This window comes from Penicillium daleae, assembly GCF_028827525.1.
Source record: "Penicillium daleae strain IBT 16125 chromosome Unknown utg000009l_segment0_segment0, whole genome shotgun sequence".
Taxonomy (NCBI): Eukaryota; Fungi; Ascomycota; class Eurotiomycetes; order Eurotiales; family Aspergillaceae; genus Penicillium; species Penicillium daleae.
In genome coordinates this window covers 3,282,184-3,306,177 of record NW_026623157.1, presented here as the reverse complement: position 1 = coordinate 3,306,177, position 23,994 = coordinate 3,282,184, and the positions used below count along the sequence as shown (strand labels likewise).

Here is a 23,994-nt window from a genome sequence, read left to right as displayed (position 1 = left end):
TCACTTGTTGCACGAGAGAACCACCAAGAAATACTGCCCAAATACCCAGATGACCGAAAAAAAAAAGCCTTAGCGGGCCAGAGGATCACCGTCGACATCACCGTGGGAAATTTGCGGTCTCCAGGACCCATCATTCCTGGGGGGAGATCCACTCCAAATACACCTTCAGTGACCATTCACACTGTTCATGGCCAACGCTCTCCATTGAGTCCGTTAATTAGCGACAAGCTGGTCCCTATGCAGAAAATAATCGAGAGCAGACCGCCAAAAAAGGAACAACGAAAATCGGATCCAACTCCGATCACACACCAAGGCCGATCCGATCGTGAAAAGGTTCGGCAAGCTCGAAGAAGCTCGTGGCTAAACCTGCACGTTCGTCCTCGGACCGCTTCCTTCGTCTTGCTCTCGCCCACACTCGATGCTCCGGATACCCGTTCGCTTTCTTCATTAATTCTCCCCTCCACACGCCTAGGGCCGCGGCAAAGCCCCCCGGTTCAAGGTGGGCTGGGTTGGATCTCGTGCCATGCGCGCGTGCCCTCAGGGACGGCCAAGGCACCCCGTTGGACGCCCGGTGGAGTCCTGCCTTCCACCGCCAGTCCAGAAGCCCGCATTCCGTGGGTTGACACGCGGGAATGGAGTCGATCTTACGCATCCCCCAATAAACTGCCAACAACTGCCACCTGTCTTTACCCGCCGAGACGGTTCAGAGCGGGAGGCCGTACCGTGGGAGCGAAGAGACCGGTGACCACTTATCACCTCCAGGTATATTATTTGGAAATCTGTCCGGCTATATCCATTCCGCAACCTGAGGTTCTCAGGTTAGGATCGCGTTAGTCAGACCCTCCAAGTTCCAACCCTGGACCCCAAACTTGGGGCCGAGTGCTACATCTTCAGGCACTGCCCGGACTACTGCAGAGCCATCGTCCCGGTGGAATCCTGCAGGGACAAAGGTGCAAGTAACAACTAAGAAAGCCAGTTGTCCCAAAGTGGACCCGATCAGCAAAAATTGACCACTTTAGTCAGAGCTAACGGGCGGGCTAGCGATGATGGTGAGTCGTCGGACGGTCTGTGTGCTCTGCTCCCCTCCACTTCTTTCGCCATTCAATCACTCGCGACGTACGGAGCATATTCTCCGTCAAGATTGACTGGCCCTGTGTAGAGAGCAGTCCACACCAGAGCATCGCGCAGTGCGATCGGCAAAAACCTTCAACTAAGGTTTTTGTACATCGCGGGGGCAGATCAAGATCATCAACAAAGGTATTTGGTTGGCACAATGGTCCAAAGGAAGCGTGGCCAAGATGACGGCAAATCTGTGAACGGCAAAGAATGCCGTGGCTGAGTGGCGCGAGTTATTCATGCCGCCACCAAACTGAAATTAAGTATCCAGCAGCATAGGCGATGGAGATGAGAACTACATAGATTGCGACCAGGGGCCGATTGGCTTGTCCGTCGGCAATTTTAAATGGCCGCGCAGGACGGAGTGAGCACTCAAACTACGGAGTAACCAGTTCAAAATCGAACTGTCACACTTGATACTACTAACTGCATACTCCCAGGGAACAAGTCGGCCACGAGTCAGCCAGACACCGCTGCCCCGATACACCGATTCGAGAGGCTCTCAAGGCCCTCCGACTTCCCCAGCTAGAACAAGACATTCTCAGCTAGTGCCATGAGGTCTGCAGGTTCATTGGCAGGGTTCCGTATGCTACTCAAACGCCTTGTTCCACAATTACTCCCCAAAGCCCTGTTCCGCTACAAATCCTCCACGTCTGCCATGTAATCCAAATCAGGGTCCTGATCTAATCAGGCAACTGGAGACCTTGGGCATCAGACGGATACAGTACTACTGTAGTCGGAAATCCGTACTTTGTACTGCCGTTCTCCCATTGCCGAAGTATCCGACGCATCCTTTGCCTAGTAGCCTAACCCGTTCGGATCCTAACATCGATATCGCTAGCGCGGAGTCAGGCCAACCGTTAACCCAATTAAGTTATCTTATCACGGCGCGGGGGAGAGATGTCGGCCGTTACAGGATTTTGTTGCTTCTTATCTAGCAGGTACTGAATACATATGTCCATACTCGATCCAGGGCAGACGTGGACAAACGGGGCGTTCGGATCGGCAACCCACTGCGTGATCCCCTTTCTAGATCGCGAATCAGGGCTGGTGGGGACAGGGATTGTGGAATACAAGCCATAAGGCACTTGCCACGATAGCCGGGACATGTGGGAGGCCGACCTGGTCAAGTCAAGTGGGTGGATGGCCAAGGATTGGCGGTCGTGACGGTTTGATGCCTCGAGTGCGATCATAGGGAAACAAGGTGCACAATATACACAATACTCCTAGGAAGAAATGATCAGATTGGAGAGAGATAACAAAAAATATGACAAGTGTTCATCGCCCCCGCCTCGCGCCTTCTAAATGTAAACGCCGTACGGGATGCAAGCTCGTCTGTGATAGATGTCAAGCCGAGAACCAAATCATCGAAGAAGTCATCCCCGGAAAGAGAGATCAAAAAGGAAGAAAGAGACCAAGCAACCATCTCCATAGCCTGGACCCCTCGGAGGCTAGCATGCAATTCCGCCATAACAATGTCCATGACTCGTCTAGTAGAGAGTGGTGTCCGTATATCTTCATCTTGAAGGATGTATATCAGACCCACCCCGACCAGTCACTCCAGCAAGAGTCTTCAGAGTCATTAAGTAGGTCAGGGCCTCTCCATCATGTAAACTCACACACGCACTTTCCGTAGACCAAATCGTCGAGATATCCCCCATTCATACACCTCCATACCCCCCATTGCAACTATCCACCCCCAATGCACACCCATCACACTCTCACGCAGCAACACGTTTCCTCAACCGATTCGGCTCCCGCTCCAACACACGATATCGGCGGCTCCCGCGCCCGCTAAGTAACCTCTTCAGTGACCATGACCGGCGGACTTGGGGTTCGGACTCGGGCTCGGTGGGATGTATGGCTTGCTGGGGGTGTGCGTGGAGGGCGTTGGGTGTGTTGGAACGGGGGAGGGAAGTTGACGTGGTGAGTGGTTGGGCATCCATTATGCTGGTGAGGTGGGGAGGGGAGAGTGTCTCGGATAAATAATGGTTTGTTCCTCAGGAGGATGCGGTATCTGCACAGCGTGGACAGGGTGTGTTGCTGCACGGATGTATAGTGTATGAGTTAGGTCTGGCAAATGGGTCTCGATGCGGTTCTGATGGCGTTGAGGATAGACAGATAGACAGTTTATCTTGGGTGCTGGGCCAGATTGTCCTTGCGCTTATGATCTTGCTCGGGTATAGTAAGTAGGCAGATGAAGTAGTCAGCTTTGTCACTCTTCTTTCTTCCGTGGTTCTCGGAGATACTGTAGTTGGTTCAGGAACCGGAGAGCGGGGTTGAAGTGGTGGGGCTCATGACGAGGGCCATTCCTCGGGCTGAAGTCGATCTTGGTCGCTTTTTTCCTCGGGTCTTGCATTTACTGAGTAGAAGTCATGGGTTGTGGTCATGTGGTTCTGTGCCTGTACCCAAGGTCGAGTCTTCCGCAAACCGTCCGCCCCGTGATCGAACCCTCGATCTCTCGGTCCATACAAACGATCTCGCGACACACTCAGATGCTCAAGTACATCACCGCGATGCTCGCCTTCCAGATATCACAGCCAAATACCACCAAAACCCTTTTAGATCTTATAAAATATCTCTGAAAATATAATTAATATATTCTTATTCTCATAATAGTCATTACTATCTAAGAATCATGATTCAATAAGGGCAAAAATTGGACCGTGGTGGTGGTATCTATGTCTTGGTAGCATAAAAAAGAAGTAACCCTCCACCTTAGAGGACCCCATTCGTTTCCCCGGGAATTTACCCACGCCTCATGGACGTCGAACCCCGATGAGACGTCCAGTGGTAATACCACTAGGCTATTAAGGGGGGGAGGGTTACTGGGGGAAACTGGAACTTGGTGATAACCTCAATTTCCTTTACATTTCCTGTATATCATACGAGTCCGAACACTAGATTTTCCTTTCCCGTTCCGTACTTTGTAGAGCTCGTAGAGGCTGGAATATAGATATACTAAGCCCCATCGGGATCGTGCGGCTGTCGAGACTTGATAGCAGAGTCCATTGGGGGTTGAATGGAGAGAGTCATTGATTCCAGGGTGGAAAGATATAGCTGTATAACTATTCTCTGTGCTTCGTTGGCTGGAAGATTCTTGTCCGTACAAAAGGTTACAAGCAATGGTCTTTGTTCTCCGATCGTCTGGAAAATGGAAGATTTCTAAGGTTGTTAATTAAAATTTAACAGTTTTGATGTATATAATACAAATAAGTGTTGGCATACCAAGTCAAAAATGTATATCTCGATCTGGTTCAAAATAGAACTCGTGTTTGACTATGGGGAGTTATATGGCAGATGCTCAGTCTCGAGTAATACACAGAGTTGAAAAGCACCTCAGTCCCAATACCCCGAAAAAATCAAGTCTCCCGTCGTTTCAAATTGACGATACTCTGGACCCTGATTGATGGAGGTTCCAATGATCCCTGCCCACATTGAACCCACCTCACGCGACCGACCGCGGGGGAGTCGATCTATACCCCAGTCGAATCAGTCTTTGGCACATCGCTTAGCGATAGGCCCTTCAGAGTAAACTTTCACATCTTTGCCCTACAGTCGACAAGACGAAGGCCCGATTAGGGTAGCAGAACGCGCACAGAACGGAACAAAAAACCCCGCATCACTCGGAATGAGCAGGAAACCTAGGGCATCACCTCGTCTTCTCTATTGGGTGGAACATCTCGGAGATGTTAGTGCTCTAGACCTGTCGGTTGGCCTCAACTTGTCGGTCTGGTTGTTTTTTAAACCCCCGATGGGGTCTTCGCGCATGGAATGCGCTGGGTTCTTTTTCTTTCGTCTCGGCCATTTATGTTCCTAAACTACCGCTGGCGGTCTGGTACTGTGTCCTACACTCCTACACCTCTTGAGTATTTGAAGAACAGACATTCCCAGTTCAGTCTGGAGAATTTTGGCCTGTGGCTATTTCCTTGCTTCCCTTTTTCTCAGTCGACATCGGCCCAGTATATACTTCCGCCCGCTCCACCGTCCGTTTTCGCACAGCGACCACCTCTACACCGACATTCTGCAGGTTGAGTGCTACACGGAACTATTCAAAAGGGACCCAGAACTTGCTGCACTGGATATGGCCCCACTGTGGATATTCGTTGCCCTCGGATATCTCCTTCTCTATGCCTTTGCCTCGCTACAAACGCGAGAATGGCGCGTTGTCATCGCGAGCCGGCTCTCACCCTGATAGAAGTCAAGGTCTTTTCCGAGATTGGGCGCGCGACTGAACAGTATATCAAACCTGTTCTCTAGTGCGGAGGTTCGACTTGCAAACAAAGCAGCAAAAAGCTTGACCTCCGGTGGACGATTGTTCACCGATCCCGAAAACTGCCTCCATCCACGAGGATTCTCGACCTCGTCGAGGATTTTTTTACTATGAGTTATGACGATCTGATTTCACGATACGATACCCAACGAAAGTGTTGTTTACACTCTATGCAATCTGATTTTTTGAAATGGCCTGTTCGTAATTAAATGTGGTCTTGCTGTCTGGCACAACTTCGGATAACTCAACAGGAAGTTTTGGCCGCGCTCACGGCCTGTGGCACGAGCTATTCCATTAGAGAGGCTCCCAAGAATGGCAAAAACTTGGAATCATACCCAGTTGGCTACGTATAAACTAGAGAGAAAGGTGTGACGGGTTCAAGCGCTGCTATAGAGCGGAACCACTCCAGGCTCCCTATACCCGACTCTGCTTTTAGGCTCGCTAGATTATATATCAGCCCTGGCTAAAGGATCCTACTAAGGTAGACTAGTATCATGTGTTACTCGTCTTGCTACAATTTCGGAACAGAATGCACCTCCTTCCCATTTTCTTTGTTTGTATTGAGTCTATCAAAATGGTAAGAGAGAAGGCTAGCTATTCGTCATGGCCTCGAGATATGTCTTGTGTAGGTGTAAGGCAAGAAGAGGTGAATTCCCTCCCATCTTACCAGCAGGTAAATTGATTTGAGCGATGACCGTATCAACTCAACCACACCCAGGGTAAGACCCTAGAGCGTGGGACACCCTCGTTAGGTGTGAATCAGGCCAACCTACCACCGGGCGACATCCATTCGAGATAAGCCTGAGCATGGGCTTGGGAAAGGATATTCCACGAGCGTGGTTTCCATCATTTCATCAACGTCGTGAAGACTGTGAGCCTGAAAAGCTAGAAACACACAAAAACTCGAACAGCAGACCCAGCACTTAGGCAAGGGTGCATACGATTTCTTCGGTAACAGCACTCCAAACGCAGAGCTTTTTTTTTTTTGTTTAGAACCAGATCTTGATCAGCTCCTCGCTGACAGCACTGGGAGTCAAGACACCGCTATCGGTGATCAGCGCAGAGATCAAGTGTGGTGGTGTGAAATCGACCGAGTCAGAGAGAGGCAGCTCGATCGGCTTGTCGCCATTAGCGTCCGCCGACAAGTTCTGCTTCCTCTTTTTCTCTTCAGCAATATCATCCGCAGACTTGAAGTCGACGACGTGCTGTTCAATTGGCAGGTCGTACTGGCCCAGCGGGAAGAGACGGACGAATTTGTGGCTCTCGGCCACCACATAGAACGGCTTGCCAATCGCCTTGGCAAGCAAGCCGATTTGATAAGTGCCCATACGGGACACAATTCCTCCATTCTCCACGACACCCTCAGCGCCAACAATGACCATGTCAGCCTTTCCAAGGGCATAGGCCACCGCCGACTCCGGGATGGTGGAAACCGGTACACCCTTGGCACGCAGAGCGCGTACCGTCTCCATACCCTCGGGCTCTCCAGATGGCTCCTCGATGTTCTGACTGATTGAAGACAAGACGTAGATCACCCGGAAGCGCACTGCAGATGGACCACCCTCCTCGTCCGCCGCTTTCTGAAGTAGCGATGCTACTGCTCTGGAACCACCATTAGTGAGTACCGTGCAGCCATCGCGAATGAAGCCGCGGCCGAACGCAGCGATTTTCTGTCGGCTCTCCTTCGCACGTCGGATGAATAATCGACCATTTGACAGAAGATGTGTGCGAATGGCCTTGAAGTCCCCAGCAGGGCCCAGTTGGCCCGGCCGTTGTAATGTGGTAATGAGATAGCGCTGGAAGAGATCTGTGCCGGCCGACAAACCGATGGGGTTGGGAATCGACCGTTTCAGGTGGGCAGTGGATTTTTCTAGGAGATCGAGAGTTTCGGAGATCGTCGAGGAGGGTGAGTGTGTGAGGACATGCACGAGCGCTTCAATAGCAGCGATAGGCATGGTGATGTCGGGGTCGGAGTGTAGGAGCTCATTGTATGTCGCAACGATGCTAGGGGCGACGGGGTCAGCGTAGGGTCTTGGGATCTCGAAAATCTTGAATACTCACTCAAATGGCTTCGAGCCGGCCGCAGCCGTCTCCTCTGTAGTCGTCGCCATGGTGTTGCCTGGAGCTATGAGATGAGTTGAGTCGTGAAAGAGTCACGATTTCTTTGGGCGATGGGCAGTGTTTGTCTTGTTTGCTTCGTGCCCCTCAGCGTTGAACTAGCCTAATGCGGTCGGGTGTGCGGGCTTCCTCTCCAAAGTAAACAATTGGTCGCAAAACCATAACAACGCTCAACCCCGACACCTCACCACCCTGCTCCTGGACAGTCTTCCCAAAGCTCAAGTGCATACCGGCCGCTGTGGTCTTGGGACACTATGGCGTACAACCATCGAATGAGCATGGCTGGCTCCCAACAGCACCAGAATCGGACCCGCAAGAAGGAAGACGACAATGACGCATTGATGCGCCTGGTGAGTCGCGATTGAATTCGACCCTGATGGGTATTGTTGGATTACTGGAGTTACCACTGACGCGATTACAGCCTGATAAAGAGATTGCAGGATGTATCAACGACATTGGAATCCCCTTTACCGCGGCCGACCTGATGAAACCCAATGCCCAACAAATTCAGATGGTGTTCGAATGGTTCGCAGAGCTTCTTATGAACATTACACGCGAGACGGTAGAACCAGCGATGCACGCAGCCGCCGAAGATCTCTGCGGCGACTACCCCGACATCATTCCCAATGACACGCGCAATCTCATGGGATTCTTTATGAGCATTCGGACATTACTGGCGGAGGTAATTGATCAATCCCCTACCGGCGACGCAAACCTATTGCTAACAGCTCATGTTTCCGTCAAGTGCGGAGTTAATGACTTCGCCTTCACCGATCTGACAAGACCAACTCACGATCGACTCATCAAAATCTTTTCTTACCTTATCAACTTTGTCCGTTTCCGCGAGTCGCAAACCCTGGTGATCGATGAACACTTCAACAAGACCGAGAAGACTAAAGCGCGAATCGATCAGCTCCTGGCCGAGAATCAAGAGATGCAGCAACGCTTGGCCGAGATGCGACGAGGTCAGCAGGCCAACGAGATTCAAGTTCGAGAGAAAGTTGCCCGAAATGATGCGCTCAAGGCACGGCTTCGTGAATTGGGGGCTGAGCAGTCACGGGTAGCTGAGACCCTCGATCGAGTCAAGGGTGACAGGGCGCGGCGGCAACAACAGTTGGAGGAGAAGACTGAGAGGACAGTGAGGAGTCGGCAAGAAGCAGAGAAGCTACGACCTTACGTACTTGAATCGCCCGCCACCCTGCAATCTTCCCTGACTGAGCTGGCCGAGAATTTGATGCGCGAGAAGGCACAGATTGACGCCATGGAACGGCGTGCTCGGGCTCTTCAGACATCATCCGATACGTTTACTGTGGTTTCAAATGACGTTCAGGGATGCGTCAGGCTGCTCGAAGATATTTCCACCGAGCTACAGAAAGAGGATGAAGAAGAGGCTCGTGCCGCGCGGAACAAGGATGCTATCTCTGACAAGGGAAATACCGTGCGGGAAGTTGAGCAGACAGAAAAGCTTCTGCAACGCCAATTGGTACGGTGGCAGGAACGCATTGAATCGCTGCGCAAGACGGCACAGGAAAAAGCAGAGGTAGCGCAGATCCGAATGGAGGAGCTCCGAAATGTGCAAAAACAGCTTCGAGAAGAGCGTGCAGAGAAGCAACGGGATATGGAGCGGAGACGCATTCGGATCGAGCAGACAGAGAAGAAGGTGAGTCTCGCATACACGGCGGCAGACATCAACTACGTACTGACTTAATACCTAGATGGTTGATCTCAAAGAGAAGATCGAGAGCGAGATTCAAGCGGCCCATGACCAGTATCTCAAGTTGGAGTCCCACATCAAGCTCTACATCACCGAGATGGAGAAGTCGTTGTGAGCCCTTCACCTTTCGTGGATTTTACGTATGGATCAGGAGTTCAGCGGTCGGCACCAGGATACCCGGACAGTGCGGATTCATTTATCTTTTCATGGAGTTTCATCACACTTGCAGTTTTGGCTTGTATTTTTGGCTTGTATTTTTGGCACCACCGATCAATATCATATCTCTTCATGCATGCCTCGGTCGAATTCGAACCAGCGTTGTGCAACTTGCTTTATGGGCACACCCCGTCCACCCCAGGTCCCTTCTTCGCCGCGCAAACGGACTGAGCCGTTCAGTAGAGGCACTTGCGTATCCCATAGTTTGTCTCCCCAGTAGGGGCTCATAGTGTCCACGGCATTGGTACACTCGCAGAGCATCAGGTCCACGTTGGCCCGTGAAGCAGACTCGACCGAAGCTGCAAATGACCTCGACAGTCCCTGCGCAGAGAACTCTATAGTGGGGACATGCAAGGCTACCATGTCGAGGATGACGAGCAACGGGTTGCTTCGGCTTCTTTCTGGCTCAGAATCATAGTGTGGAGTATCGACTGGTCTGAGAACTGCAAGGTATGCTCGGAGACTTTCGACAGATGGACAGAACGCCAGTTGAATTCTGCTTGAGTTTGCTAGTAGTCCAATGGTCTTGGTGAGCAGATCATGGCGCGGTGCGGCATTTGAATCAGCATGTTGTGCCCGTATAGCCCAAGATAATTGTATGAGCAACTCGGCCTTGGTCCCACACACAATCAGGCGAGTGTCTGCGCCGGCATCGATAAGTTGTTGAAGTAGATCGGTCACCAACCCGAAAGAAGCGACGGATCGTGTCAAACCCATGACGTTACTATCAGCTGCGGCAGGTCGGCGAGAATCTGCAGGTCGCACGCGCGGTCACCAGTCTCGAGAAGCGATCCTTCCGGCCTGGAATCATGGCTGTCTGATGTCTGCAGCCATACAAGCTCTTGGGAGTGGGGATTGAGTGACTCTGAAATTGGAGAGCGATTGAGTCCGTTCTCCCCGTGCCGCGGAGGTCATGCTCTCCTCCGCCTTTGGTTTCCCCCACCTCTCTTCTCCAACCTCACCCAGTCAATTCTCACATTGTTTGGACTGGGCCCCTCAGAGGCTGGAATTAGAATGGAGACTATTTCCAGAATATCCTCGATGCTGGAAACAGGTAAGTCTAGCTCCTCAACGTCCAAAGCGCCCCTCGCCGAACCGGAAAGCTGACCGTGGCACGTCACTGTGCGCATAGCTCGAGAGCTCACCCTAGAAGCCGCCCAGTCCGCTGCAAGCAATCGCAGCTCGAATATCGACTATAGCTCGCGTACATACAGCGTGCCACATATCAAGAAGCTTCTGGACAGTCGCCATGAGCGGGAGGTGCTGGATGGGATGCGGAGGGTCATTTCGGTATGAGACGGGACGATCGGGGGGTCTCTTGCATGAGGATGTATCGGCTAACATGAATCTCTCCATGGCTTCTCTAGTTGATGTACCGCTCCGAACCTTCTCTTACGTTCTTCTCCGCCGTGGTCAAGAATGCTGCCAGCGCCAACCTCGAAGTCAAAAAATTGGTTTACATTTACCTCGTTCACCATGCGGAGGCCGAGCCGGACCTGGCGTTGCTATCCATCAACGCGATCCAGAAGTCCCTGACGGACCAGAATCCTCAAGTACGAACACTGGCTTTGCGAACTATGTCGGGTATTCGAGTTCCGGTCATCAGCCAGATCGTCTCGTTAGCTATCAAGCGAGGATGCGGCGATATGAGCCCACATGTACGGAAGGCAGCAGCGTTAGCTATTCCCAAATGCTATCGTTTGGACCCGAATACGCTGCCACAGTTGACAGGATGTATTTCCACTCTACTTGGAGACCCTCAATATTTTGTCGTGGGCCCCGCGGTCTCTGCGTTTTTGGAAGTCTGTCCGGATCAAATCGACTTGATCCACAAGCATTACCGCAGCCTGGTCAAGAAGCTGGTCGATATGGATGAATGGGGTCAACTTGCGACCCTGCGTCTCTTGACCGTCTACGCACGAAAATGTTTCCCCCGCCGGACCCAGAAGATCAAACAAGCCGTCACCACAAAATCATTCTACGATGATGATGATGATGATGCTCATGACACGAACGACCAGGGTGACGGACCCGAGTACGAAGTCCCGATCCTTGATCAGGATCTCGAGCTTCTTCTACGGGCATGCAAGCTACTGCTGCAAAATCGCAATTCTGCCGTCATTGTCAGCGTCGTCCGTTGTTTCTTCTATCTCGGAACGCCCGAATATCTCAATTCGGCCATCGGCCCCCTGGTGGCACTTCTCAGAAGTCCCCAGGATATGCAACTCATCGCTCTATATAACATTGTGACAGTTGCTCTGAGGGATCCCAAGCCGTTTACTAAGTATATTGCCCGCTTCCTGGTTCATGCGAATGATCCACCGCACATCTGGCGTTTGAAGCTGGAAATCTTGACCATCATCTTCCCCTACTGCGGAAAGCATTGGAAGGGTGTCGTTATTAGTGAACTGGAGCATTTCTCCAAAGGCACCGACCCTGAACTAGTTCGAGAGAGCGTGCGGGCCATTGGACGCTGTGCCCAAGGAGATGCCTCCACTGCAGATATGTGTCTGCGTATTCTTCTCAACCAGATCTCTAGTTTGGATGGTAATCTGGTGTCCGAGTCTCTGACAGTGATCCGCCACCTGATTCAGCAAGACCCGTCCACGCATAAACAGACTGTCATGAGACTCGTCACGCATCTTGGCACAACGACCAACCCTGACGCTCGAGCTACTATTATCTGGCTGGTGGGAGAATTTGCAGGTGCGGATCCAGGACATAACATTGCACCCGATGTGCTCCGTATCCTGATCCAGGGATTCGCCGACGAGACCGAGGTTGTCAAGCAGCAGATTGTGCTTCTCGGAGCCAAAGTGTATCTTCACCATCTTCTTCAAACCTCCCCTCCGGAATCATCAGAGCCTGTCTCCTCCAACCCAGAGACTGCAACCAACCTGGGACAGGCAATCCACAACGAGTGGACAGAGGAACAAAATGAGGAAAGAAAGGTCTCAGATGAGCTTCAACAACCCGAGGATGCCAAGGAAGAAAGCGAAGACCGCATTACTCTTCTTTGGCGCTACATCCTACTCCTTGCACGCTACGATACCTCATACGACCTCCGCGATCGCGCCCGTTTGTATAAGGCGCTTTTGGCCACCCCGTCGTCTACGCAGTTAGCCAACCTGCTACTCCTCGCTCCTAAGCCTGTCCCGCACGCCCCGAGCCCCTCCGAAACACGCAAAGACCTAATCCTCGGCACCGCCACACTGGTCGTTGGCCAAGATGCCGGTTACCATGGCCTTCGAGGTTATTCTAATCTTCCCGATTGGGTAGAGTCAGGCAAAGAGCCCGACTCTAACCTTAGAACCGAAGATGTCAAGCCAGAGTCGACAACCCTCCAGAGCGCTATGACTGCCGGCGCGCGACTTGACAAGGCGCTCCGCGAACACGAGAACATCGCGCCGCCCCGGCGAGATGGCACCTCAGCGGCAGGAGGGCCATCTGGCAAGAAGACTTTAGACCAGTGGCTCGATGAGGAGGAGGAAGAGACCGAATCTGAATCTGAGACTGAGGGGGAGACTGACTCAGAGGAGGAAACCGACTCTGAAGAGGACTCTGAGGATGAGGATGATGAGGACTCGGAAGAAGAGGAAACTGATTCCGAGACCGAAGCGGTGCATATGGAGGCTCAGCAGCTGCTTGGTTAGACTGGTCCCTGTCATCTGGAGGCTTTTCGTTTTCTTGCATGCATAGCAGGGGTCTCGATTGGGTTGATTTAAATGCATTAGAGTTGATATCGTATCTACATCTGGAAAATATGTCCCACATACTTGACTTTGTCTGATTGGGTAGGCAGGCTGTGTAGACTCATCTAGAAGAGAGCAAATTAATATGACAGACTTGGCATTCACACTGTTATATGTAGCGTTATGCCGTATAAGAATGCTGGTAGAATGTCTCGGGGCTCCTTCTGTGGTCCAGTGGTTCCGCCGATCTAGCGAGGAACTACGGAATAGGAAGCCGATCACGTGCAAAGTACCGAAGTTGGACGATGACCCGGAAGGCGGTATTGTCTGGCAGAACTCGCCAGGCGATCAGGTCGGAGAGCCGCCAACATGTTGACGACCTGTCTGAACAGAGCAGATCCAGCGCAATTGTTGCAGTGGTGAATTTGTTTCGTGGCCATGATGCATGTTGTCCACCATCCGTTCACATCTATTTCTCGTTGATCCCGCTCTTTACAATCTCGTCCCATCTCTTCTCGGCCTCCCCTCTCTTCGGCCCGGCAGAGCATACCGAGTCGTTCGTCTGCTGCTACGTTCTGGAAGTCTTGCGTTTGGCTTGAACCCTTCTGGCCCCGGGGCTGAGGTCTCGTTCGTTTTGAGTACTCGTTTGGATTGTGCACATAGCACGTCGCCACAATGCCTGGTCTACCTAGTAAGTGCTTCGATGGGAGTAATGCGACATCGGCCCGAGGTTATATGTTCTAACGTTGGTCTTAGCTAGTATCGACCTGGATGAGTGCATTGCACGGCTTTACCGGAAAGAGTTGCTCGCCGAGTCGGTTATCGAGGCTGTCTGTGCCAAGGCGAAAGAGCTCTTGATGAAGGAGAGTAATGTGGTTCATATCAAGGCCCCGGTTACCGTTGTGGGAGATATTCATGGCCAGTTTTTTGATTTGCTGGAGATATTTCGGATTGGTGGATTCTGCCCTGATACGAATTATCTGTTTCTGGGTTAGTAGTCGCGGCCTCGTGTACCGATCGTTCAGGGTGTCTGGCGAGAATGCTGACAGTGATTCTTGTACAGGAGATTACGTGGACCGCGGTCTTTTCAGTGTCGAAACTATATCCCTCCTCGTCTGTTTGAAGCTTCGATACCCGGATCGAGTCCACCTTATACGCGGTAATCACGAATCTCGGGGTGTCACCCAGTCCTACGGCTTCTATACGGAGTGTGCGCGCAAATACGGCAATGCCAATGTATGGCATTATTTCACCGATATGTTCGACTACCTGACGCTAAGCGTGGTGATCAACGATGAGATTTTCTGTGTGCACGGTGGACTGTCTCCTTCAATCCACTCTATCGATCAAATCAAGATTATCGATCGATTCCGCGAAATCCCCCACGAAGGACCGATGGCTGACTTGGTTTGGTCTGATCCGGACCCTGACCGTGATGAATTTTCGTTATCTCCACGAGGTGCTGGCTATACATTCGGAGCACAAGTTGTTCGAAAGTTTTTGGAGGTCAACAACATGTCGCATATTTTGCGAGCCCACCAGCTCTGTAATGAGGGGTACCAAGTCCTTTTTGACGACCGTCTGAGTACGGTCTGGAGTGCTCCTAATTATTGCTACCGCTGCGGTAATTTAGCCAGTGTCCTTGAGGTGGGCGATAACATGGAGCGTTTCTTTAATATCTTTGATGCTGCCCCGGAGAACGACATTCACCGCAGTGAGCAGCAGGCACAGCAGAGCAGGGATTCTCAGCCAGTGATTGACTATTTCTTGTGATACCCCTGGGTTTTTTTTTCAATTGCTTTGTTATTTTGTTCATGCTTGGCTACATATGGGTTTCTTGCACCGTACAGGAGTTTGGGGGGGGGGGGGGCAAATAGAAAATTTGATTTGACTGCACGCTCACAGATGTCAAGACTTTGCTATTTCGTACTTGAAGTAGAAACATGTCATATCTCAGACATCGCACATTCGCAGAAAATAAAAATAGACAAGGAACAAAAAAAGAATACAGCCCGACATCCTATAAGGCTCAGAGCGTTCGGTTTAAGAAACGGTGCGGTATCAAAGACAAGGCCGGCCCAGAGCATGGGCCATCTCTACCAGGCTTTTGGTATCAAGGAAATTCGTCACGCTTGGAAAAAACAATGGGCCGCTCAAGAACTCAACGCAGTTTAACATTCCAAGAGATGGAGAGGAGAAGGTCCTGATTTACCAGTCCTTGGCAATATCGAAAGACCACTCGAACAGCAGGTGAGTGTGGTCATCATCGTCGACGAACTTGGAGACGGCATTGTAGTGACCGCGGGCAAGCATGCCGGAGGGGGCCTCTTCCTCATTGACTGGAAAAGACAGAGATTAGCGGAAATTCTTCATTCACAGTGACAAAAAAGGATTTTGAATACTTACACTCCTTGGTGTAGGAAGGCTTGTCGGTAGTGTTGGGAGCATAGCTGCCAAGCATCTCCTGGTCCTTGCTGACACGGATACCCTTGCGCTTAACGGCCTGGATGTACTTGAGGCCACTGAGCACATCGTGGTGAACCTGGAAGACAACCTTGATGTGGAACTTGGCACCCTCCTTGATGGTGAAGGGCTTGTCCTTGAGGCTGTTCACGGCACCGGGGGCTGACAGCTCGATCACGACGTCGGGGCGGCCCTCGGTGACCAAGGCCAGGGACTTGATCACGCACTTGGGGTCGTTGGGCTTGCCGATGGGCTCGCCGGAGTTAAGGCCCAGCGAGGCCTTCCAGCGGTTCATGGCTTCATCGTCCTTGTCTGGGGAGGGCGGAAAACATGTTAGTGAGGCGGGTACGCAACGGAGGTTAACCGTCCACTATGGGGAGACCGATCGGCCAGGGCAATTGCAGCATCGAGAGATCACGACTTACCAAGCTCCTGGTACTCCTGAAGAGTCTTCTTCTCGCCAATCTTGAAGCCCTCGGTCTTCTGGGCGGCGAGATCGTCGTCGTGGTGGTCGGTCATTTTTGAGATTGATAGAGGGGGCGGGGTATGGGACCCAAACAATGGATGCGGAGCGATAAGGGGGGTTAGAGAAGAAGGTACGCTGTCAACAATGGGAATTGTACGGCGAAAAAAGGCTGGGAACGAAGAATGATGACGAGAAGAAAAACACAATGAGGGGAAAAGAAGAGGAGAAACTGGTCAGGAAGGGTTGTCTCCTGATTGCGTCTGGTGGGGTCGTGGAAAGGCGGTGGACGAGCAAGAAAGAGGGGCGAGGCTATTCGGATCACCATCGGGTCCTGTTGTACATGTCCCGGTGGGTATGCAGATACGGAGTACACGAAATGCAAGGTAAGTTTTCTGTCTATGCGAGGTTATTTCTACACCAGAACTTAACTATAGTATGAACTATGAAGGAGAAACATAAAGCGCGTTTCTCTGAAGATGCCCCTCTATACTTGTCTCCCGGTAAGGACAGGCTCCATAACCATGAGAATGTACCGTAATAATGTAAACACTCTCGTCCCGGCTGTACACGTAGGTGCTTACTGCCACTCTGATCTAGGCCCCAAGACCACCCATTTTTGAGACTCAGATTCGATCGTTGCCATTGGAGTGTGGCCAATGGCTCCACTTGAACGCACGTAGAGACGGCCCGACTTGGGGCATGAGGATCGTTTGAAGTAAATAGAAAGCCACGGTTATCTAGGTGGAATCGCCGACAAAAAATAATCGGCATAGCGAAAAAAACTCGCCTCCAAAGACAGTTGCCAGCTTGCATGTCCATAGTCAACTGTGGAATATGTATAGAGAGATACGTGGAAGAGAGTTACTACTGTAGTACAGTAGTCGTAGCTTTTGTATACTCCAAACACGGAGAATGCGTTTATGCGTGAGGCATGAAAATATATATGCCTTACTGCCTGGGAAATGGGGAATCCCAGATCACGGGGTCACGGGGCCAACGCCCGCCCAACAAGAGTGGAAATATGAATACGCGGGATAGACTGCATTGACCAATCATATCTTCCCAATATCCCGAGTACAATACCTGTACCATCCTCAAACCGGCCCTTACCGGAAACAGCCAAGAGCCAATACTGCTGGAAAGTGCCTCTCATTCCCCGTTCCCCCCGTCGCGAAAGGGTGCCTTTTCTCCCCTGACTATTGCCTTCCCCTTATCCTGCTGTCGTCTCCTTTTTTTTCGGTGTCGGTCAATCTTATTGTTTGACTTGGTTGTGGCGCGTTGATCTCTGGCCTCCCGCATCCATCTGTCCCCTCGGTGGACTGCTCCGATCCCGTCAATTCTCCCCCCCCCCCTCCAGCGACGCGCCTGCTACGTGGCCGCCGTGGGCGCATTCTCTCGTCCTCGTTCGCATCCCACCTGCCACCTCCCACCTCCCCTCCCCAATCTGATTAATCAGTTTCCATTCTGTTCATCATGTCGCGATCCCTACCGAAGAAGAACAACCCGCTGATCCTCACTGATGTGGCTCCGCCATGTAAGTTTTCCACGAGACGCGCGTGTGGTCGCGCGACTGCGCATGTACCCATTAGCCCGTCCTGTCGTGCACCCGAAACCCCCCATCACCACTTGTCGCTAATCCATCCCCTTTGTTCTGTGCGACTGCAGATGAGGATCTTCTTGCGCGCCGCCGTCTGGGCAAGACCAATCTCTCCGTCAAGCCTACCCAAATCGGCACATCCAATGCGACAAAGCCTGAGAACCTAGGCCTGTTCGAGTATGCCCACCTTCGGGCTCCTCTGCCCAAGGACTTGCAGGGCTCAGAGATCTTCCCATCACACTCTCCCGCACAGCACCCCGAGACTTACTTTTTGATGGTAAGAAGCCACCTCAATCGCCCGCGCCATGTCGCAAAGTACGGCTTTGCTAACATTCCGTGTGGGGAAATAGCGGAGGAGTAAAGATGGGTTTGTCAGCGCGACAGGAATGTTCAAGATCGCATTCCCTTGGGCCAAGACCGAAGAGGAGAAGAATGAGAGAGAGTATCTGAAGTCGCGCGAGTACACAAGCCAGGAAGAAGTTGCTGGCAATGTATGGATCTCTCCTGAATTCGGTAAGCCAACCTGCACGTCATCAGCCGTCAAACAACTCTCTAATTGACTTTTTTTTCTTTCAGCGCTGGAGCTTTCCAGGGAATACAAGATGTACGATTGGGTCCGCGCCCTATTGGATCCTACCGATATCGTCCAGAGCCCGACAAGCGCGAAGAAGCAAATCACTCCTCCACCCAAATTCGAACTGCCCATGGATGAGCCAACCTCAATGCGCCGGAGCCGCCGGTCAGTCTCCCCGAGCAAGAAGTCTACGTCTCCGCGCAAGTCTCGGACAGCCCGCTCTGCCAAGGATGTCATGAGCACCCCGTCTACAGCCGCTGCCAACAGTAACCTCCAAGAGGCTCTCGAGATGACCGCTTCAATGGAGGCTTCAGCAAACAGCCCCATCCGTCCGGTTGTGCTAGAAGAGGTGGAAGTGAAGGAAGTCACGGTGCAAGGATCACCGGAGAAGAAGAAGGGACGCAAGCCTAAGAAGGCCGCTGCGGAGACTGAGGAGGGCAAGCAAGAGGAAGATGAGGAGCAGAAGGACAAAAAGAAGGCCGAAAAGAAGGAGAAGAAGAAGACCGAAAAGCCAGAGAAGAAAAAGAAGGAGACCAAGGAAGAGACTGAGATTGAGGTCACCGTAGCTGCTCCGGCCACGGACGATGCCCAAAAGACCACTTTCACTCTCGATATGCCTATTTCTCTTCCGGAGGTACCATCTGCCGCCGAAACCCAGGAGATGATCGCTAAAGCTAAGGAGATGGTGGAGGATGCCATCAAGAGCCAGGCCGACGGCGCTGTGGCCGGGTCATCATCTGTCAAGGTGACCAAGAAGCGCAAGCCCGTGGAGGAAGATGACGAGGAGACTGCGGCCGAGGCAGCTCAACGGGCCAAGAAGGCCAAGGTGCTTGAGGACAAGTTGAAGCGCGAGCGGGTGCGCAACCGCGCTCTCTTTGGTGTCTCGGCAGCTTTTGCTCTTGCGTATGTGCTGATTTCCTTGGCTATCGACTGAACAATCTGTTTACTAACCAGGCTTCTAGTGCAACCATTCCCTATTTCTTCTAGATCTATTCTGCCCTCCGGCCTGGATCAGCCGGCTTGCTTTGATTACCCTGCTCGAGCTTCCAGTCTTGAATATTCGCTTTTGTTGACTCCCGACCTCCCCCTGTGTTGTCTTGTGATGAATCGTTGAATAGCTTCTTCAGATTTCGGAGACACAGCTACCATTCATTCATGTCCTGCTCGCTCGTTCTGCTTGCCATAAGCTGAGCAGCATCTCCACCCTTTACCAAATTTCTCTATTCCTGATCTTCCTTTTCATTCCCCTTGTCGTTATGATAAATATATTCCTTTCCAGTCATGATGGATTTCACTAGTCCAGAACCCTCTATATTTTCTAATATTCGCCCCTCCACTTGCCCGGTGAAATCCCAATCCTCCCTTGCAATCACCTGAAACGCAAAAGAGAACTGCACCATTCAGTCTCTAATTCTCTTGCGCCCCTATCTTACAATACCTGACGAGTGGCTCTCTCGATACCACTTCCCTGATTCCCGCCTATGCTGTTTGCCGTTTGAATGCGGCTGTAGTCAAGAGCTGTTAGCTTAGTGATGGCTTTGAAGTCTGTTCAAAATTCAATTCATGTGAAAATAATATTCATCCAAGCATAGACAAGATGGAGGCTGCAACTAAAAGAATCAATTTAAGCCTCGAAGCGCTGCCTAGCAAACGACGTAACCATCTGGGCTAACTGCGTGGAGGCAGCTTTGCGGGCGAGGGCCAGTGCAAACAGTTAAAACACGGCGGAGTCGGTCGAGCTCCATGATCTTTGTGCATCTCTCCGCAATTCCGATTGAACCCAATTCCTGAGCTTTTCCTCTCCTACCTTCGTCGCTCTTAGCTTAACTTGCGCAAAGAGACTTTGGCGAGGAAATGTCTCTCCCGGGCTTGGAGCTGACGCAGCCGTCGGAGAGGGTGTTGGCTGTCGCTCCGCCGTCGCAAATCGCCTTGAAGGCTGGGTCTGAATGGCGCTTCGAAGTTGCATTTGGACATATCGTGAGGGTCAAAGTACGTGATATTCCTTATATCCCGATATCGCAGGTGGCAGGCGAATCTGAATTGCGAAATATATGGCATTGCTAACCTCACCGTTGCTGTAGCTTCTCACCGGCACCGCCGAGCTCTTCGGCACTGAGCTCGCCGAGTCGCAAACTTATACCTTTTCCGGCACCAAGGCGGCAATCTACACATGGTATGGATGTGAATTGGAGGTCAGCGCTGGGGATACTGGTACTGTTACGTCTGATGGAGTGACACCCGTGGCTGGTCATGGCGCAGGCGGCTGCCAGAGCGAGTACACCGCGGAAGAGACGCCCATGATTGAGTACGCCAATCTCCACTTCGCGCTGGAGACAATGCGCCAGGAAGCGCAAGGGTCGGGCAAGGACGGCCCTCGTGTCTTATTGCTGGGACCTGATGATGCGGGCAAGACGAGTCTCGCGAAGATCTTGACGGCCTATGCGACAAAAGTTGGTCGGCAGCCATTGGTCGTGAACCTGGACCCGACTGAAGGCATACTCAGTGTTCCGGGTACTCTCACTGCAACCGCTTTTCGGACGATGCTGGACATCGAGGATGGCTGGGGCAGTAGTCCCATGTCTGGACCGAGCCCGGTCCCTGTGAAGCTTCCGCTCGTCTACAGCTACCCACTGGCTAACCCTCTCGACGCCGAGGGCTCAGTTTACCGACCCATTGTGTCACGTCTAGCCTTGTCGGTAACGGGCCGCTTGGCGGAAGACGAAGAAGGTCGCGAAACGGGCATCATCGTTGATGCTCCCGGCATTCTCAGCTCCGGCAAACCAGGGAGTCTAGAGCTGATCAACCACATTGTGACTGAGTTCGCCATTACAACCATCGTCGTCCTCGGATCAGAGCGTCTCTACAGTACCATGGTCAAGCAATATGACAACAAGCCCAGCGCCAGCGCCTCGGCCACCATCTTCGACGAGCGCATTTCCGTCCTGAAGTTATCTAAATCAGGCGGCTGCGTTGATCGTGACGACGCATTCCGCAAAGCTACCCGCGAGTCACAGATCCGTTCTTACTTCTTCGGCAATCCAATGCCTACCACCGCATCAGCGGCTCTCTCCCTCTCAGCATCATCCACATCCGGCGTGACTCTCTCCCCACACGCCCAGGTAATGGACTTTGCCTCGCTATCAATCTTCAATTACACCGTCGTCTCGGCCGAAGACGAAGACGAGGATGAATACGACCCTTCGACCCTCGGCATGGGTGGCTCATTCCTGCCCCCAGGTAAAGACGATTCTACCCCCCAGCATTCAGAACCAGATCGTGCCGCCCCACTGCCAGGTATCATCGGCCTCTCAAATGATGTACATAACCCATCCACCTCCAATTCCTCAAGTAACGTCCCGCTCAAAAAGGTACTGCCACCCGCACCCTCGGCTTTGGCGAATACCTTGATCGCAGTCACCCACGCTTCGACTACCGCTCCGCCAGCCCAGGTCTGCGATGCGAGTATCATGGGATTCCTCTACGTTGCGGATGTTGATGCGGAGAAGGGAAAGATTCGGGTTCTTGCACCTGTGGGTGGGAGACTTCCGCCGCGAGCGATGATTTGGGCTAGGCGTTGGCCTACAGAGGTTGTTGGGCTGGTTGGTTGATGCTTTTTCCTTGCATTCGGGGAGGCTATGTCCCTTTTTTTGCATTGATTGGCTCTGGTTTCCGGGGTCGGCGTTATGGATGGATGGGTCCGAAGTTTTTATTCGAGGCCAGGTCTGCATAATTTAGCAGGTGTATATAAGCGGGTGTATTTAGAGCATCGAAGATATCTACTTCATTGAATGTTGAACTCGTAGATTCTGAAACCCAGCACCAGGCCCCGTACATGGGCAAGTCTCGATGGCTAGACGTGAAAGGATCTCGCAGGGTACTGGAGGATACATACGGCAGCTATCAGATGATCATGAACGACGGGCCATCATCATCCCGAACTCATGACTCGCATCAGCCAAACATGAGAGACTTGTATTGAGTGAATTATTACCATGTAAGTGTCATTTCCAAGGAAGGGTAGTTATAGTTTACAGAATATCTCTCAAGAGTGAAAGAGCCATTATAGAAGATTCCCTGAGGGTCGAAGTTCCCACATTAGTTTATGACTTCTTGAACCAAAGCCCATGCCGCATCATCCGTAGAAAGAAGCTCTCGAATCTCCGACAATATCGTCCTCGAGAGGCCATGTATAAACCAAATTCCGCATTTTTCAGCCCGTTCAACCAGAGTAGCGGCCCAATAGGCTAGCACAACAAGTGCAGCCGAGTTCTGGAGCGAGACCATACGGTTGAAATGATCCGTTGTCCTGGTCAACCATCCAGCCATGCATTGCCACGCTCTTGACAAAGCGTCAGATTCAAAACTGCTGGTACAGCATTCGGACAAGGCTTTGATGGCAAGTAGAATTGCTGGAGCGTCTTCTTCATGATCCGGTTTTCCGAATATCTCTGCCATGCGATACGGAAGGGTGTGAATGTGGTTGAGTAGCATAGTCCTTGCATTGTCGTTTTCCAGAGGGCCATTCTTATCCAAGGCTCTCTGAGGGATCTCATCCCGGCTCTGATACGTGCATGATGACATGGCCGATTCAGGAGACACAAAACTTCGCATGTCTTGTAGGAAAGAATCTAGTTGAGGAAAAGTCGCAGGAACCGGGGTAGTCTCTTGGTTGATAGTAAATCCATTGAACGTCCATTGTGCGCAGGTCACAACGCTCTTGATGTGTATTCCTGCCCTTTTCACTTTCCAGTAAGTCTCGGTGGTCATTCGATTCATTTCATCATTGGTGGGTTTGAAGCCGACACAAAAATCCGAATAAAACTTTGTCGCCCGCTTACAGTGAAGTGTTCGCGCTGTTGCCCTGTCCTCCAATGTGGCTGAATAGTACGCGGAAATGGCCAGTAATCCACACATTAGCCACTGCCGTTGTAGAGCTAGTGGAATGACCTCTTTCTCCCAGTATTGCGGTGGCGAGAGAGAATCCTCAGCTCCAGGAAGTGACAGACTTGCTGTCGTGATGAAATGATGAAAATATGTTAATGTTTCTAGGTCTACCGCAGGACAAGGCGTGGGATTTGGCGTCAAATGTGCTGGCGATGTTGCGGCATTCAATTTCAAGCCCCCTCTGCCATGTCCACTCTTGTCATCTGAAATCCTTGGCTCTGGATAGCTGCTCGTCGCCGCAACCTCAAAATACTTGAGTTTGGTACCACGGAAGAATGTCTGAAGCTTTACTGAGCGTTCAAGCGAGGACATATTATCCGATCCATTGACTCCATGGGCGTCGCTCCAGTGGCGTCTCATGCGTTTAGAGCTAGCACAGAGATATCCACATCCAGTCACAGTACAGCCATGCCCAGACATCACAGGTAGAGCAGCCACCGGTAGTGTATCTGGGGTGGGCAGAAGAAGGTCATCTGGTTCAACGATGTCCAGCTCGTTAATAGCGGACAATAAGCGTTGCCTTTCTTCACGGTAAATTTTGTGCCGGAGCAAATGGCTTCCCAGTGCATTTTTCTGGATGGCGTATTGACAATCTCGGCAGATTAGTACTCTGTATCCTGCATTGTACTCGAGCAGATCGTGTGGACCTAGCCGCATAGTGGCTAGCAATGATTTATCACTGAAGACGAGGTTAAGCTGGATGTTAGAAGGTTGCGAACAATGACGTGACGACGTGTAGAGAATAATTTGGGGGCCAAAAGGCCATGTACTACCGTTGCTAGAATATCTAACGTCCATCGTAAACCTATTAATAGAAATAA

General features: G+C 51.6%; 9 protein-coding genes across 9 annotated transcripts; 5 read left to right on the top strand and 4 right to left on the bottom strand.

The window, feature by feature from the left end:
• Positions 1-6,378: 6,378 nt before the first annotated feature.
• Positions 6,379-7,500, bottom strand: N7458_012340 (translation initiation factor eIF2B subunit alpha; the record flags this gene model as incomplete). The annotated part of the gene is made up of 2 exons (XM_056915722.1): positions 6,379-7,393; positions 7,451-7,500. The coding sequence occupies 2 exons, from the start codon at positions 7,498-7,500 to the stop codon at positions 6,379-6,381; spliced, it is 1,065 nt and encodes a 354-aa protein (XP_056760476.1).
• A 113-nt stretch (positions 7,501-7,613) lies between these two features.
• nuf2 (kinetochore-associated Ndc80 complex subunit NUF2) lies at positions 7,614-9,336 on the top strand (the record flags this gene model as incomplete). The annotated part of the gene is made up of 4 exons (XM_056915721.1): positions 7,614-7,645; positions 7,725-7,857; positions 7,929-9,167; positions 9,223-9,336. The coding sequence occupies 4 exons, from the start codon at positions 7,614-7,616 to the stop codon at positions 9,334-9,336; spliced, it is 1,518 nt and encodes a 505-aa protein (XP_056760475.1).
• Positions 9,337-9,497: 161 nt separating this feature from the next.
• Positions 9,498-10,154, bottom strand: N7458_012338 (uncharacterized protein; the record flags this gene model as incomplete). The annotated part of the gene is made up of 1 exon (XM_056915720.1): positions 9,498-10,154. The coding sequence occupies one exon, from the start codon at positions 10,152-10,154 to the stop codon at positions 9,498-9,500; it is 657 nt and encodes a 218-aa protein (XP_056760474.1).
• A 42-nt stretch (positions 10,155-10,196) lies between these two features.
• N7458_012337 (AP-3 complex subunit beta) lies at positions 10,197-13,090 on the top strand (the record flags this gene model as incomplete). Its single annotated transcript, XM_056915719.1, has 3 exons — positions 10,197-10,491; positions 10,570-10,727; positions 10,805-13,090. Coding segments are annotated over 3 exons (2,739 nt in total), but the record flags the coding sequence as incomplete, so codon positions are not given.
• Positions 13,091-13,804: 714 nt separating this feature from the next.
• N7458_012336 (serine/threonine-protein phosphatase) lies at positions 13,805-14,902 on the top strand (the record flags this gene model as incomplete). Its single annotated transcript, XM_056915718.1, has 3 exons — positions 13,805-13,820; positions 13,886-14,119; positions 14,193-14,902. The coding sequence occupies 3 exons, from the start codon at positions 13,805-13,807 to the stop codon at positions 14,900-14,902; spliced, it is 960 nt and encodes a 319-aa protein (XP_056760472.1).
• Positions 14,903-15,337: 435 nt separating this feature from the next.
• Positions 15,338-16,111, bottom strand: N7458_012335 (rho GDP-dissociation inhibitor; the record flags this gene model as incomplete). Its single annotated transcript, XM_056915717.1, has 3 exons — positions 15,338-15,468; positions 15,536-15,904; positions 16,018-16,111. The coding sequence occupies 3 exons, from the start codon at positions 16,109-16,111 to the stop codon at positions 15,338-15,340; spliced, it is 594 nt and encodes a 197-aa protein (XP_056760471.1).
• A 1,420-nt stretch (positions 16,112-17,531) lies between these two features.
• On the top strand, positions 17,532-19,216 carry N7458_012334 (KilA-N domain-containing protein; the record flags this gene model as incomplete). The annotated part of the gene is made up of 5 exons (XM_056915716.1): positions 17,532-17,592; positions 17,724-17,932; positions 18,006-18,168; positions 18,232-19,132; positions 19,192-19,216. The coding sequence occupies 5 exons, from the start codon at positions 17,532-17,534 to the stop codon at positions 19,214-19,216; spliced, it is 1,359 nt and encodes a 452-aa protein (XP_056760470.1).
• Positions 19,217-20,083: 867 nt separating this feature from the next.
• N7458_012333 (cleavage polyadenylation factor subunit CLP1) lies at positions 20,084-21,837 on the top strand (the record flags this gene model as incomplete). The annotated part of the gene is made up of 2 exons (XM_056915715.1): positions 20,084-20,218; positions 20,311-21,837. The coding sequence occupies 2 exons, from the start codon at positions 20,084-20,086 to the stop codon at positions 21,835-21,837; spliced, it is 1,662 nt and encodes a 553-aa protein (XP_056760469.1).
• Positions 21,838-22,324: 487 nt separating this feature from the next.
• N7458_012332 (uncharacterized protein) lies at positions 22,325-23,830 on the bottom strand (the record flags this gene model as incomplete). Its single annotated transcript, XM_056915714.1, has 1 exon — positions 22,325-23,830. One exon carries the CDS (start codon positions 23,828-23,830, stop codon positions 22,325-22,327), a length of 1,506 nt encoding a protein of 501 aa, XP_056760468.1.
• Between the last annotated feature and the right edge of the window lie 164 nt (positions 23,831-23,994).